Consider the following 15,906-nt stretch of genomic DNA (forward strand, 5'->3'; position numbering starts at 1 on the left):
TCACGCCCCCTGCACAACAGAAGTTTTAATGATGAAAGCGCAGTGTAGAATAGCCTCCTACCAGACATAGCCTGGTAGGAGGGTAAGAGCACCAACCTGTTAAATGTTTGATTGACCAGTTTATTGAGCTTCCTGAGACAGTGGCCTATGCAAAGTCAGTTGACAATGTACCACCTTTACTCCCTGAGGCTCAGATTGTCCAGGGTTGTAAACTGGCATACTCCACTGACTTCTAATCATTCTCCAGCAGAAGTTTTCAACAAATCAGTCAGTAAAAGCAGCAGAAGAAAAACTTAAAGAACACTTCCAGCATACAGTTAGTGCCTGCAGGAATGATTACAAAAGGGATCTCAGTATTGAGCTAGTTACTTACTGAGTTTATAAAAGCAACAATGTAGAGGTCCCATAATTACCACTATAAGATTCTGTGGAGTCAACACTGCCTAGAAGAAAGAAGGTTTAGCCTGAACAAGGAAGTAAGCTAGTTAAAGAGATCAGGAAACTAGTAATGTTGACTTGGCTGGATCAAAGCCAGTTTATATATAAACACCACATGAGGACCTGGCCCCCTTGACTCCAATGGCACTTCACCCATTTACACCAGGTGGGGATCTGGACAATACACTTCTATTTTTTTCCCTCAGATTTTTTTTAAAAAAAAAATCCAAACAGAACCAACTGTACGGTAATAGAGTTTTCAAGCCCCACTACAGCCAAATATGTTCAAATAGCTCAGTGGTTTGAGCATTGGCCTGTTAAACCCAGGATTGTGAGTTCAATCCTTGAGGGGGCTGTTTAGGGATCTGGGGCAAAACTGGAGATTGGTGAGCAGGGGGGCTGGACTAGGTGAGGTCCCTTCCAACCCTGATATTTTATGATTCTATGAGCACTGTTATGCAATGGAGCTGAAATGATACATATTTCCACAAATTCACTCTTTCAAAATATGAGAAGTGAGATATATAAAAATAGCTATTGCACTAGTTTTAATTATGAACTAAATTGTTACAGATGTTGGAACTCTTGCATCCTGTCATGTTAACAACCTATTTAAAGTTCTTAAACATTTACATAAGACACACTTTCCAAAAATGTGTAAATGTGTTTACCTAATACAGTATAGCAATTCAGACTACAACAGGCTATTCTATCAATTCTTTATGTGGATTTTCCCCTAAAAAATAACAAATGTTTAAGACCTCTTAAAACTCACAATAATCCTCAACTCTTGGTTTTGCAGAGGTCTCAGGTCAAGGTGGGACAATACATACCACATACGCAGCGATAATAGGACCAGTTTAAGAAAAGGGGGAAGAAGTTAAAAGTGGTGAATGTTGACTTTAAATTGTGCATTTCCTTTCTAGACGTTGATTGTACTACTGAAAAAGAGTAAGACATATCTCTAGTTCATTAAAGTTCCCTCTTCCAAGAAAGTTAGTTATAATGTAATTATCAGATTTGAAAGCAAATATAAATTTAAGTGGAAACAAAGGAGAAAGGGTGGTCAATTATTTTTTGTTAAGGTCTAAATTTCTTGGTCAAGGTCTAGTCAAGGTCCAGACTCCAGATAAACATGTTTCACACCACAAGTGCCCCTGTTCAAACAACACATACAATGCTGTGCATTCAAAATACACCCATGGTTCATTGCTTATATTTTTAGTGCATTAAATGAACAATAAAGTCACATCACTATATAACCTAAAAATAATCTCCAGGATGTAATAAATTATATGAGACCTTGAGAAAATACATAGATAAAATGCCAAACAGTTGCAAATATTAGCATTAAAATACTCCAGACAACTGTTTTATGTTTTTAATGTGTTTTGAGTTTACAAAAAAGTATTAACTTTGGTTTTGCCAAACAAAATAATTGTAGGCATAAATGTATATTGTGATAGACCTAAGCCAATCGGGTACACCAAAGTTGTAGAAGGCAGATCTACTGGCCACTGCATTAGCAGTTTTCTGTTCCCTGACTGACCAGAGCAGGGGCTGCTCCAGGCTAATGAGAACACCTGACTCCAATTAACTTGCAAAGGGTCAGGTGAGGCCATTAAGGTACTATGAACAACTGACTCTAATTAAGGCCCTTCTGATACTATGAAAGGGCTCACTCCAGGCTGAGGAGAGCCAGAGAAAAGGAAGTGGAGCTGAAGGCCTTCTCTTCTTCACCCTTACCGAGGTTAACCCTTTTTTATACCTGGGTGGGGCCAATGCTCCATCACAATCACTACATTACGCTTTGTTTAAAATAGCTGCTGCCACATTCCACTTCAGTGATGGCTCTATTTTCCTGATGGAAAAAGCCATTCCTCATGGTATGTATCTTTGTGCATACAGGAGAGTGCAGATTATCATCACAGGATTGTAAAGCACTTCAGGACCCTCTGAGATGGAAGTAACTGTGTAAATGCAAAACATTCTTATTAGCAATTAAATGAGAGGCAGAGGGAAAAAAAACTGAGCCCCACTTATTGATCTTTCTTTTGTGTCTGAAAAATTCTATAGTCACTTGAAGGCAGGACAGTTCTGCTTCCAGTTACACTGAACATATGCTGGGGTAAGCGAGAGACAAACTGAGCCTTGAATTATGCGGTCATGCATAGCGGAGCAGTGGAAACGCTTGTGCTTTTATGCAGGTGCACAAATGTTGAAATCCTGGCTAACGGGCACTTCAAATGCGATTCTGTGGCAAACAGGGCTAATGTAATGCACTTACTGTCATATGCTGCTACTCTCTTCACCTTTATGCTGCACATTAAAGAAAATTGTTTCCCTTCACAGCATTAGGACATCCATCCCTCTGATTGGTGATTTTAGTCTGATTATGGCACTGGTGAGACTGACACTGGAATACAGAGCACAATTCTAAAGTCCCCAGTTCAACGAGAATGTTAAACTGGAGAGGTACAAAGAGGAGTCCCCAAAATTATTCTAGGGCTGAAGAAAATGTATGACATTGAGACTAAAGGAGTTTTTGATATTTTTGATAAGCTAAACAGATTGAAGTGACTTGATTACGGTGTATAAACATCTTCACAGGGAGAGAACACTGGAAATGAAAGGGCTCTTTAATCTAATGGAGAAAAGCAGAACTAGAATCAATGGGTGCGTCATAAATATAAAGGGAAGGGTAACAACCTTTATGTATGGAGTAATATAAAATCCCTCTTGGCCAGAGGTACAGAATCACTTACCTGTAAGGGGTTAATCAGTTCAATTAACCTAGTTGGCATCTGACCAAAAGGACCAATGGGAAAGAAGATACTTTCAAAACTGGGGGGGGGGAAGGTTTTGTTTGTGCTCTCTTTGTGTGTGCCCTCTCGGACAGAGAGAGGGACCAGGGCAGGAAAAAACATCTCAAAAAGATCCTGAAATGGTACATCTAAAATTACAGAAATTGTAAGTAATAGCAAGGAAATGCGTTAGATTATCTTTGGTTTTAGCATAGGGAAAATTCACAAGCTAAGAGATAATTTTATTCCTATTTTGTAACTGGGAAGCAGAATCAGAGGGGAATCCTCTGGGTTTTAAATCTTTTTATTTACCCTGTAAAGTTATCTTCCATCCTGATTTTGCAGGTGTGATTCTTTTACTTTTTTTTTTTTAAAATAAAATTCTTCTTTTAAGAACCTGTTTGATTTTCAGTGTCCTAAAAACCATGGATTTGGTCTGTGCTCACTTTGTTAACCTATCACTTGGTATATTATTCTCAAGCCTCCCCAGGAAAGGGGGTGAAGGGGCTTGGTGGGATTTTTTGGGGGGGAGAATAGGGCTCCAAGTGGCCCCACCCTGAATGTTTGTTGAAAAAACTTCATGGTGGCAGCAATACTGTCCAAGGACAAAGAAAGGAATTTGTGCCTTGGAGAAGTTTTTAACCTAAGCTGGTGGAATATAATCTTAGGGGGGGTCTTTCATGCGGGTCCCAACATCTGTACCCCAGAGTTCAGAGTGGGGAGGGAACCCTGACAGGGTGAAAGTCAAAGCCTCACAAATTTAAGTTAGAAACAATGCATGCATTTTCAAACAGTAAAGATAATTAACCATTGGAACAAGCTACCAAGGGAAGCCACATCTTCAAGACTGGACACTTTTTTGGAAGTTATTTGTGACAAAGTTCCTCCTCTACCTTGGTGGATCTTGCGCTTATTGGTGAATTTGCTCACCTTGGAGCTTAACAGCAGCCCTGAGTTTGGCTGTTTTCGTGAACCCACAGTCCAGGTCAACTCCTCCTGTGTCAGGAGTTGGGAGGTTTGGGGGGAACCTGGGCCCGCCCTCTACTCCGGGTTCCAGCCCAGGGCGCTGTGGAATGCAGCTGTCTAGAGAGCCTCCTGGAACAGCTGTGCAACAGCAACAACTCCCTGGGCTATTTCCCCATGGCCTCCTCCCAACACCTTCTTTATCCTCACCATAGGACCTTCCTCCTGGAGTCTGATAATGCTTGTCCTCCTCAGTCCTCCAACAGTCCACGTTCTCACTCTCAGCTCCTAGCACCTCTTGCTCCCAGCTCCTCACACGCACACCACAAACTGAAGTGAGCTCCTTTTTAAACACAGATGCCCCGATTAACCTGCCTTAATTGATTTTAGCAGCTTCTTGATTGGCTATAGGTGTTCTAATCAGCCTGTCATCTTAATTGTCTCCAGAAGGTTCCTGATTGTTCTGGAACCTTCCCTGTTACCTTACCCAGGAAAAAGGAACCCACTTAACCTGGGCTAATACATCTGCCTTCTATTACTCTCCTGTAGCTATCTGGCCCGATCTTATCACATATTTCTTTTGCCAAACACAAGTGATTGAGAGCAAAACAAGAGTAATTGTTTTGGGAGAAAATTCCTGATCAGCTCCAGTAATTAGATGTCTGCTGAACCCCATTTGCTCCAGCAATTAATTGCTCCTGTGCACAACTGTAGGCGGGTTTAAAAAGAAATCAAGCCCCTGACATCCCATTTCTAAGCTTAGTGTGGATGGTTGTTTTTCCTCCTTTGTGCACATACACTAGTTTGCTAGTGGAGGGTTGCCTGTGAGGTCTGAGCTGCTGACATTCAGTTTTTAATCAGCAATAAACCAGAGATATTTTAAACACTGGTGTGGGGAAGAAGTGTTTATAATGACTTAGCAGCCTGACACGCTGGACCAATTTTGTGGGTAGCAATTCCTGAAGCAGAGTGGCCTAGCAGATAGGGTGTCAGCCTGGGAACCAGAAGATATGGGTTCTATTTCCAACTGTCCCACTGACCTGCTCTATGACCTAGGGTGAATCACTTCTCCATTCCTCTCCCAACCCTTGTTTATATAGTCTGTGGAAGTCCTCTGAGGCAAGCACTCTCTCACTGTGTTTGTACAGTGTCTAGCACTACAGTGACCTGATGTTTCAAGTCAAATCCAATGGACAAATTTCTTTACAAGTCTTCACCCATACACAGGTATTTCCCCTGCTCCTATTGAAGCCAATGATAAAATTACACAGGTAATGTTTAAAGGAAAAAAAATCAACCCCTCATCACGTGTGGAATAGTGTGGCTACAGGATCAGGGCCCTAATGACACAAAGGACAAGAAGTGAAAGTTGAACTTCACTGTGGTTGTTTATAATAAATAACAAGAGCAGACATCAAGGAAGGGAATCAAAGAAGTGCTAAGACCCAAAACCATTTACTGAAATAAAAAGAATGTAACGTTAATGCAAAACCAAGGCTGATCACACAGAAAGGATGTTATTTTATGTTAGGTTTCTGACAAGAAGTGGCCATAAAAAACGGTTACTTACTTTCTTGTAACCGTTGTTCTTTGAGATGTGTTGTTCAAGTCTGTTCCACATTAGGTGTGCGTGCGCCGCGTGCACGAGCGTCGGAAACTTTTTCTCTTAGTGGCTCCTGTTGGGCCAGCAGGGCCCCCCTGAGTGGCACCACTGCACCATGCACATATACCCCTACCAGCCTGACCCCCTCCAGTTCCTTCTTGCCGGTGACTCTGACAGAGGGGTAGGAGGGAGGGTGGTGGAATGGATGTGAACAACACACCTCGAAGAACAACAGTTACGACAAAGCAAGTAACCGTTTTTTCTTCTTCGAGTGCTTGTTCACGTCCATTCCACATTAGGTGAATCAGCTTACCTCTGGAAGAGGGTAGGAGTCACAGAACAACTGCTCGGAGGACCGCTCTGCCAACCGCTGCGTCCTCTCTGGCCTACTGGTTGACCGCGTAGTGGTTCATGAAGGTGTGCACCGAGAACCAGGTGGCTGCTTTGCAGATCTCCTGGATCGGGACCTGTGCCAGGAACGCTGTGGAAGTCACTTGCACCCTGGTTGAGTGGGCCATGACTGCCGGGGCCGGAACACCTGCGAGCTCATAGCATGCCCGGATGCAGCTTGTAATCCAAGACGAAATCCACTGCGCTGACACTGGGAGGCCTTTCATTCTCTCAGCTACAGCCACAAACAGCTGTGTGGATTTGCGAAAGGGCTTGGTGCACTCCAAATAGAATGCCAGCACTTGACGCACATCCAGGGTGTGCAAGCTGCGGTGACTCGAGTGCGTATGGGTTTTTGGGAAGAACAGCAGCAGACAAATATCCTGGCCCAAATGGAATTGGGAGACCACCTTAGGGAGGAACTTGGGGTGTGGCCGGACCTGCACCTTGTCCTTGTGAAATACTGTATTCGGTGGCTCAGAGGTGAGGGCCCAGCGGACACCCTTCTGGCCAAGGTAATGGCAACCAGAAATGCCACCTTCCAGGAAAGGTGGAGGAGAGAACGGGAAGCAAGGGGCTTGAAAGGGGGTCCCATGAGTTTAGAGAGGACCAGGTTAAGGTTCCATGGAGGGACTGGGGGGGCGGGAGCATGGAAACACTCTCTCCAACCCTTTAAGGAACTGTCCCACCATTGGGTGGGAAAACACCAAGTCCCCCCGAGAACCCCAGATGGAAGGCGGAGATGGCCGCCAGGTGTACTCTGAGTGAGAAGGCAGCTAGCCCTTGCTGCTTGAAATGCAGGAGGTACTCCAGGATGGCCTGCACCGGGCCAGGCATGGCTGCATCTGTCAGGGTTCACACCAACATGAGAACCTTTTCCACTTGGCCATATAAGTTGCCCTGGTAGAGGGCTTTCTACTGCCAAGCAGAATCTGCTGCACGGGAAGGGAGCACTGGCTCTCCAGGGCGTTTAGCCGCAGAGCCTCCATGCCATCAGGTACAGTGACTGTAGGCTGGAGTGGAGAAGCCGCCTGCCGTCCTGCGTAATGAGGTCCTGGTGTAGGGGCAGGAATACTAGGGCATCCACCGACAGCTCTAAGAGCGATGTGTACCAGTGCTGGCAGGTACAGGCTGGGGTGATGGGCATCACTGCCGCCCTGTCCCTGCGCACCTTGAGTAGGGCCTTGTGCACCAAGAGGAGCGGGGGGGGGAAGGCATACATCAAGCCCCCTCTCCACGGGATTGCAAATGCATCCGAGAGTGAGCCCGGGCTGCGGCCCTGGAACGAACAGAACTGCAAGCACTGGGCACTGGTCCTGGTGGCAAACAGGTCTACCCGAGGAAAACCCTGCCTGCGGGAGAGTGAAAGCACGACTTCCGCCCTTAGCATCCACTCATGCATGTGGTAAGACCTATTCAGGGAGTCCACCAGCTCGTTTTGTACCCCCGGGAGATAGCCCATGCAATTCAACTTGAGGTGTCCTATACATAGGTCACAGAGGAGGAGAACCTCGCGACAGAGTGGTGAGGAACGAGCCCCACCCTGTTTATATAAAACATGGCTGTAGTGTTGTCTGTCAGAACTGTCATGCTGTGAACACTCCGAGTGGCGTGAAAGGTCTGGCAGGTGAGATGAACTGCCCTGAGCTCCTTTACATTGATATGGAGCGACCACTCTGCTCCAGACCACAACACCTGCATCATCAGATCCCCCAGGTGAGCCCTCCATCCGTAGTCCGATGTGTCCATCACCAGCATCAGGTCCGGTTGTGGGGTGGCAAAGGGGATGCCTTGGCAAACCACAGGCTGGGACTGCCACCACAGCAGGAAGTCCAGCACGTCCCTTGGGGCTGTCACTACCATAGAATCATAGAATATCAGGGTTAGAAGGGACCTCAGGAGGTCATCTAGTCCAACCCCCTGCTCAAAGCAGGACCAATCCCCAACTAAATCATCCCAGCCAGGGCTTTGTCAAGCCTGACCTTAAAAAATTCTAAGGAAGGAGATTCCACCACCTCCCTAGGTAATGCATTCCAGTGTTTCACCACCCTCCTAGTGAAATTTTTTTTCCTAATATCCAACCTAAACCTCCCCCACTGCAACTTGAGATCATTACTCCTTGTTCTGACATCCGCTACCACTGAGAACAGTCTAGATCCATCCTCTTTGGAACCCCCTTTCAGGTAGTTGAAAGTAGCTATCAAATCCCCCCTCATTCTTCTCTTCCGCAGATTAAACAATCCCAGTTCCCTCAGCCTCTCCTCATAAGTCATGTGTTCCAGTCCCCTAATCATTTTTGTTGCCCTCTGCTGGACTCTTCCCAGTTTTTCCACATCCTTCTTGTAGTGTGGGGACCAAAACTGGACACAGTACTCCAGATGACGCCTCACCAATGTTGAATAGAGGGGAACGATCATGTCCCTTGATCTGCTGGCAATGCCCCTACTTATACATCCCAAAATGCCATTGGCCTTCTTGGCAACAATGGCACACTGTTGACTCATATCCAGCTTCTCATCCACTTTAACCCGAGTCCTTTTCTGCAGAACTACTGCTGAGACATTCGGTCCCTAGTCTGTAGCGGTGCATGGGATTCTTCCATCCTAAGTGCAGGACTCTGCACTTATCCTTGTTGAACCTCATCAGATTTCTTTTGGCCCAATCCTCTAATTTGTCTGTATCCTATCCCTACCCTCCAGCGTATCTACCTCTCCTCCCAGTTTAGTGTCATCTGCAAACTTGCTGAGGGTGCAATCCACACCATCCTCCAGATCATTTATGAAGATATTGAACAAAACCGGCCCCAGGACCGACCTTTGGGGCACTCCACTTGATACCGGCTGCCCACTAGACATGGAGCCATTGATCACTACCGTTGAGCCCGACAATCTAGCCAACTTTCTATCCACCTTATCGTCCATTCATCCAGCCAGTACTTCTTTAACTTGCTGGCAAGAATACTGTGGGAGACCGTGTCAAAAGCTTTGCTAAAGTCAAGGAACAACATGTCCACTGCTTTCCCCTCATCCACGGAGCCAGTTATCTCATTGTAGAAGGCAATTAGATTAGTCAGGCATGACTTGCCCTTGGTGACTCCATGCTGACTGTTCCTGATCATTTTCCTCTCCTCTAAGTGCTTCAGAATTGATTCCTTGAGGACCTGCTCCAGGATTTTTCCAGAGACTGAGGTGAGGCTGACTGGCCTGAAGTACCAAGTCCAGGGGGTCCCTGCCTGGGCAGTACACCTGAGTGAGCCACATCTGCAGAGAGTCCTGAGTCTCAGTCTGGCATGCCTGACCACGAGCGTGCATGCCACCATGTGACCCAGCAGCCGCAGGCAGCACCTGGTCATTGTCATTGGAAACTGGTACAGGGAGGCCATCGCTTACTGGATAGCCCGGAATTGGGATATTGGAAGGCTTGCCCTGGCCTGCACCGCGTCCAGGACCACTCCTATGAATTCCACTTTCTGTGTGGGTAAGAGCGTGGACTTGGGGACGTTGACCAGGAGCCCCAGCTCGTGGAACAATCTCAGGGCCCCCTCCACATGGCCTCGCACTTCCACCTCGGCTCGGCCCGCCAGGAGCCAGTCATCGACGTACTGGTACAGCCCGATTCTCTGCCTCCATAAGAAGGCTGCCACCACTGCCATGCACTTCGTGAACACTCGTGGGGCCATGGCTAGATCGAACAGGAGAACTACAAACTGGTAATGTTCTTGGCCCACGGTGAAGTGTAGGAACCGCTGATGTGCTGGGTGGATGGCAATATGAAAGTACGCATCCTTCATGTCAAAGGCAGCATATCAGTCCCCCGGATCCAGGGAATGGATGATGGTGCCCAGAGAGACCATGCGGAACTGGGCTTTGACCAGGAACTTGTTGAGCCTGCGCAGGTCTAGGATGGGGAGAAGGCCCCCTTTGGCCTTGGGGAATGAGGAAGTACCGGGAGCAGAATCCCTTCCCCCTTAGGCTGTGCAGCACCACCTCTACCGCCCCCACCTCTAGCAGTGAGCGGACTTCCTTCTCTAGGAGATGCTCATGAGAGGGGTCCCTGAAGAGGGATGGGGAAGGGGGATGGGAGGCAAAGTGCAGCGAGTACCCGTTCCGCACCGTGCCTAAGACCCAACGGTCTGATGTAATGGTGGACCATGCACGGGAGAAACGGGAGAGGCGGTTCAAGCACTGGCCTGCTAAACCCAGGGTTGTGAGTTCAATCCTTGAGGAGGCCACTTAGGGATCTAGGGCAAAAAAAATTGGGGATTGGTCCTGCTTTGAGCAGGGGGGTTGGGCTAGATGATCTCCTGAGGTCCCTTCCAACTCTGATATTCTATGATTTTATGTCTGGTCTGGTACACTGTCCTTGAGCGCACCTTCAAAAGCCTGGCTTAGTGCCCGGCTGGGGTTTGTGCTGGCCTTGGTTCTGGCCCGGCACATTATTGTTACTGTTGTTGTGCCGCCTCCTGTTATCCCTGCCTCGCCTATGGTAAGGCTCAGCCTATGGCAAGGCTGGTACTGGCGTTGAGGGGCAGGCTGCGGCTGAAAGGGCTTCCTCTGGGTCGCCGGGGCGTGCATACCCAGCGACTTAAGCGTAGCTCGCGAGTCCTTAAGGCTGTGCAGCCTCGTGTATGTCTGGTTCGAGAAGAGCCCGGACCCCTTGAAGGGGAGATCCTGGAGTGTATTCTTGACCTTGGGCAGCAGGCCTGACTCCTGGAGCCACACTGAGTGCCCCATGACCACCCCAACACGATTGTTCTAGCTACCGAGTCAGCCGAATCCAAGGAGGCCTGGAGAGAGGTCTTGGCTACTGCCTTGCCACCAGGGACGTGAACTCCTGTTGGGAACCTTGTGTTAGGTTGTCCTTAAACTTCCCCACCGCCACCCAGGAGTTGAAATTGTGCCGGTTGAGGATGGCCTGCTGGTTCACAATCCTCAACTGAAGGCCCCCTGCCGAGTACACCTTTCTGCCAAAAAGGTCCAGGCGTTTCGCCTCCTTGGCCTTAGGGTCCAGGACCTGCTGTCCATGGTGCTTCCTTTCGTTTACCACTGAGACCACTAGGGAGCATGGACATGGGCAGCAGAACAGGAACTTATAGCCCTTAGATGGGGCAAAGTATTTACGCTCCACTCCTTTAGCCATTGGAGCGCTGGAGGCTGGGGTCTGCCATATGGTCTTATACTTGGACTGAATAGTCTTAATGAGCCCTATTCTGGATGCACCGTCAGGGCTCAAAATGTCCACCATGGGGTCCTCTTGCTCAACCATCTCCTCGACCTGCAACCCCAAGTTCTGGGCAACCCTGTGCAGCAACTCCTGGTGGGCTCTATGGTCTATCGGTGGAGGACCGGACATATATGTACCCACTACCACCTCATCCGGGGATGACGAGGAGGTTAACTGCTGCTCAATCCCCTCTGGTTGGTCTTCCTGCTCCCCTTCTCCTGTGGAAGGGACCTCCAGCTCAGGCTGGGGTGGGGGTCCATGGGACGGCACTGGACTTGGTGCCGGTCTCTCCGATTTATCCTGGGGGATAGCTGGAGACCTCAATATTGTAGCCTCCGGCACCGTCTGGCATCGGTGTGGGCACCGGGACTGCTGCACCAAGTAACTTGCCCTGGATGGGGCTCCTTGGTGCTCCTGATAGGCCCGGGCATCCAGAAGGGCCAATGGCCTGGAGGCCCCCCTTGGGGTTGCCAGCCCACCTGAGGGTCCCTGCTGTCTGGGGCCCGATGCGGGTAGCTATAGCGGCCGGCATTGGTACTGGACTACGGCAATGCCAATCGTGAAGGCCACGGTGGTGCAACGATCTTCGCCGGCCGGAGAACGAGCGGCTTCTGACTGAGTAGGAGCGGTACCGGTATCCCCAGGACCGGGACTAGGATATGGACCAGGACCGCTGCTGGCATTCCCTGGATGGGACTGTCTGTGGGAGTCCTCTGGTGAGGGCCATCTCGACTCCTCCCAGTGCCGGTTTCTGGGTGGTGCCGGAGAGCAGTGTGCCCTTTCCAGTGCTTCCTTGAGCCGACCCACTCCCGGTGCCACGACCTCCTTCTGGACCGCTGGCAACTGTGAGTCCGCAGAGTCAGAGGTCAACCGGGGCCAACTCCGGGAGCGATGCTGGGACAGTGTCCTTGAGCAGCACACCATTGCCGGCTTACCCCTCGACGGCACCCGAGGCATGGGTGCCAGAGGGTTCCCCCCCATAACGGAGGGGGCTCACCACCGACAGCTTGATGAAGTCCTTTGCAGCCTCAAAGGTGCCAGGCCTGGAGGGCTGATCCATTATGCCCTTGAGCCCATTGTCCGCACTGAGCTCACTTAGGTCTGGGCTCGGTGGGGCTTGTGCTGTTGGGACCGCCAATGTCGGCGCTGGTACTGCGGCCTTCCCACTCTTATCAACGCTTGGGGCCAGCCTCCTGTGAGGGGAATGATTGCGCCTTCCTTTCGGCTGCACCGGGGGCCGCACCTGGGAGGCCAAGCGCCAGGGCCTAGTCTGGCACTCTGGGGCCGACAGTTTACAGTGCTTAGCCAGTGCTGGGTCTCCCAATGGCTCCAGGGCACTATACACCGAGGAAGCCTGAGCTGGTGTTGGGTGCTCCGGGCCCAGTGGCTGCAATGCAGCCTCCATCAACAGCTGCTTTAAACGAAAGTCTCTTTCTTTCCTTCCTTCTTGGCTTAAACGCCTAGCAAATCCTACCCTGTTCAGTTTGATGTCCGTCCCCCAGGCCATGTAGACACAAGTCGTGGGGGTCACTAACTGACATAGGTTTTAGGCACATGGCACAAGCCGTGAAGCCGTGGGCCTGCGGCATGCCTTGGGGGGGTGCTAGAAGCCTCCAAGCACCTAATTACTTAAGTGTCCACAATAAAGGTATGTTAACTAACTGATAACAGCTACTCTGAAGGCTAAGGGACTGCTCTTCTACGAGAGAGGGGGGGGGGGGTTGTTCCAACGCCGCCATGGATGGTAAGAAGGAACTGGAGCGGGTCGGTCCGGCAGGGGTATATATGCACGGCGCAATGGTGCCACTCCGGGGGCCCTGCTGGGAGCCGCTAAGGGAAAAAGTTTCCGATGCTCGTGTATGTGGCGCGCGCACACCTAATGTGGAATGAACGTGAACAAGCACTTGAAGAATTTCTGATCCTTTGAATTTGAATATTTTTCTCATTCCAAAGGACGTTACTTGAATACCTTGGGAAGATATGTTTTTCTCTGCTGGAGTAGCATAAAAATATATCTGTCGGCTCACATTATATACATATGTATGGGTTGTACTTCTTTTGTGGGAAAATATCACTATGTCAAGCATTTAATATTAAGTATCATTATACTTATTTTATTTATTATATTGCAAACTTCTCTGTACAGTAATCCGACTCTTCCTCTGAACTAGTCAAGTCCTCTACTTATTTGCAATCTTTTTAGGCACAGATACAACATATGGCTTATATGCCAGTCTGCTCCTAATTTTTTAATAGTTAAGTACCTACACATGAGCTCCTGTGGCTTTGAATAGTCTTGGTGGTTTAGATCCACTTTCAGACAGAATACATGCTAGGTTCTCCGAGAATCAAAACCAACCAATTTGGGCATATCATACAGAAGACAACCAAATGACAATCAGTGATATTTACTACAATACCTAATGCTCTAATCTGTGGAATCAGTTAATGATAACATCTCTCGTGGATGTTGAAATCTGGCTGTGAAAGGACCCATGTAATATGAGACTATAGGTCAGTTGTTTGCAGACTTAGTGGAATGTGACTTTAGAGTGATGTTTGGCAAAGCAGCAGCTCACATATTCATTCACAGTGGTAACTTTTTGATGAACGCAATTGGTTTCATGGTCAACCATGTCATTAGGGAAATGTGGTTTTTTTTTTTTGTTTTTTTTTTGAGAAAAGCAAACAAATCAAAAAGCTTTGGCAAACCCAGCAGGAAGAGATTCATTACAATCTGTGCATAGTTAGTGAAATTCTACATCTTGCCTTTTTTACAGTGGTGCAGTTTCACCAAAACAATATCTACACTGTTGAACCTCTCAACGACAGAAACAAAAATGTCCTAAATTGTAGAGACCGGTAAAATGTGATTAGACACCCCCCCCAACCCAATAATCTTAAGTAAAAGTAGAACTAAAAATGGAGTGTAGTGCAATAGAGAACTCTTTTCATCAAAGTGCAAGATTTATTATGTCAATGTCGCATCTTCAACAGGGTAGTCTTTGTTGATGTTAAAATGTAGTTCTGTATTCAATTTAAAAGACTGCTACAAAAGAAAAATATGAGGCTGGATCAAGATATTTCCAAGCCAATTTTCCTTTGTAGCTGGATGTCTCTGCCTTTCTGCAATCGATTGCAGGGAAACATGAAAGGAAAACAGATAGGGCCCTGACATTTGGAAACTCCCAACTGATGAAGCAAAGAACACAAAAAACTCTCAGCCGTTCCAAGATAATTGGACACATGAGACTTTGTGTACATAGCTCAAGCCCGGGCTATTTTTATAAATGCATTAGAGGGGTTGTGAAAAATTAAAAGTTGTTTCCCTACTAGACTGTTGTAGATGGAACATTAATGCTCAGATAGGTAATATCTTTGTGAAAATTAAACTCTACCATGAGAAGTTCCTTCTCACTCACGGCCAAGCCCTGTCTGTCAAGATCACTATCATGTGAGACTGATTAAAACAATAAAAGGAAAGACGAGACAAAAATAGCCAGAAAAAATGGCTGCTTGTTTTCCATAACTTAAAAACACAACTATTTCTCCATATGGTCTGAATAATCCTGGTTTGGCCAATCTGATCGCCCACTCTTAAAGATAAAAGCCACTGCTGGAGGGATTAGAATGATTTTGCTGTGCAGGAGGTCGGACTAGATGATCAGAATGGTCCCTTCTCACCTTAGTATCTATGAATCTATGAACCTATTTGGAAGCAGTTCTGTGCAGGAATGCAGCTCGTCTGAGGAAGCAGGGTTTCTGTTGGGCAGGAGGCAGTCTCTGAGGTATCCCACATTAACGTTGGTCAAAACACAATCATTTTCGGGCTGAGGGAGGACAGAGAGAAAATGTTTAGGGGTTCTGGAGGATTTAATGTTTTAAACACTGAAGGTAAAGATGTAAACTTTACTAATAGGAAGGATGGGCCAGTGGGGAAAGTGTCATCTGGGACCCGGGAGAGACAGATTCAATTTCTCAAAGATCTGCTCTAGAGGTTATTTTGGGGCAGTTCTCTGCCCTGGGCTATCTAGAAGGTCAGATGAGATGGTCACAATGGTCCCTTCTGGCCTTGGAATCTATGAATCAATGAATCTAGGAATTCCTTGGTCTGCCACAGACTTCTTGTGTGACCTGGGGTAAGTCACTTCCTGTCCCTGTACCTCACTGGGGTGCAACAAGATAGGAAAGAAGCATAAGATGGAGCCACAGCCCAGGACAGGTCGAAATGCCATTCGCTGGCCTAACCACCTCTCCACCACTCATGTAGAGGAGGGGCTCTGCCCCACACCACCTAGCTCTAGTTACTGCTTCTCCATTGACAGAGTTGTGCCCTACCCTTGCCCACTGCTGGGGCAGGGGAGGGAGCTGTTCTGAACCTGATTGGCTCTCAGCTCCCAAATGGCTCACCAATGGGGAGGCAGTGAGTGGAGCTGGGTGGCATGAGGCAGAGTGGAGCCTGGGTTGATGGGGAAGCAGCACAGC

The 15,906-nt window shown here is 48.0% G+C and overlaps 1 protein-coding gene across 5 annotated transcripts in view; it reads right to left on the bottom strand.

The window, feature by feature from the left end:
* Window positions 1-924: 924 nt before the first annotated feature.
* LOC119863613 (aryl hydrocarbon receptor-like) overlaps window positions 925-15,906 on the bottom strand; it is a 165,171-nt gene continuing 150,189 nt past the window's right edge. For 3 of the 5 annotated variants that reach the window (XM_043505752.1, XM_043505753.1, XM_043505754.1), the window contains 2 exons: window positions 15,134-15,251; window positions 13,289-15,056 (listed from right to left, as the gene is read on the bottom strand). In XM_043505752.1, the coding sequence (XP_043361687.1) occupies window positions 15,019-15,056; window positions 15,134-15,251 (156 nt within the window). In that variant the 3' untranslated portion in view covers window positions 13,289-15,018. Of the gene's footprint in view, window positions 2,409-13,288; window positions 15,057-15,105; window positions 15,252-15,906 lie in introns of those variants that run through there. The other 2 variants (XM_038422304.2, XM_038422309.2) reach the window with 1 other exon arrangement.

Source organism: Dermochelys coriacea, chromosome 11, assembly GCF_009764565.3.
Source record: "Dermochelys coriacea isolate rDerCor1 chromosome 11, rDerCor1.pri.v4, whole genome shotgun sequence".
In the NCBI taxonomy this organism is placed as follows: domain Eukaryota; kingdom Metazoa; phylum Chordata; order Testudines; family Dermochelyidae; genus Dermochelys; species Dermochelys coriacea.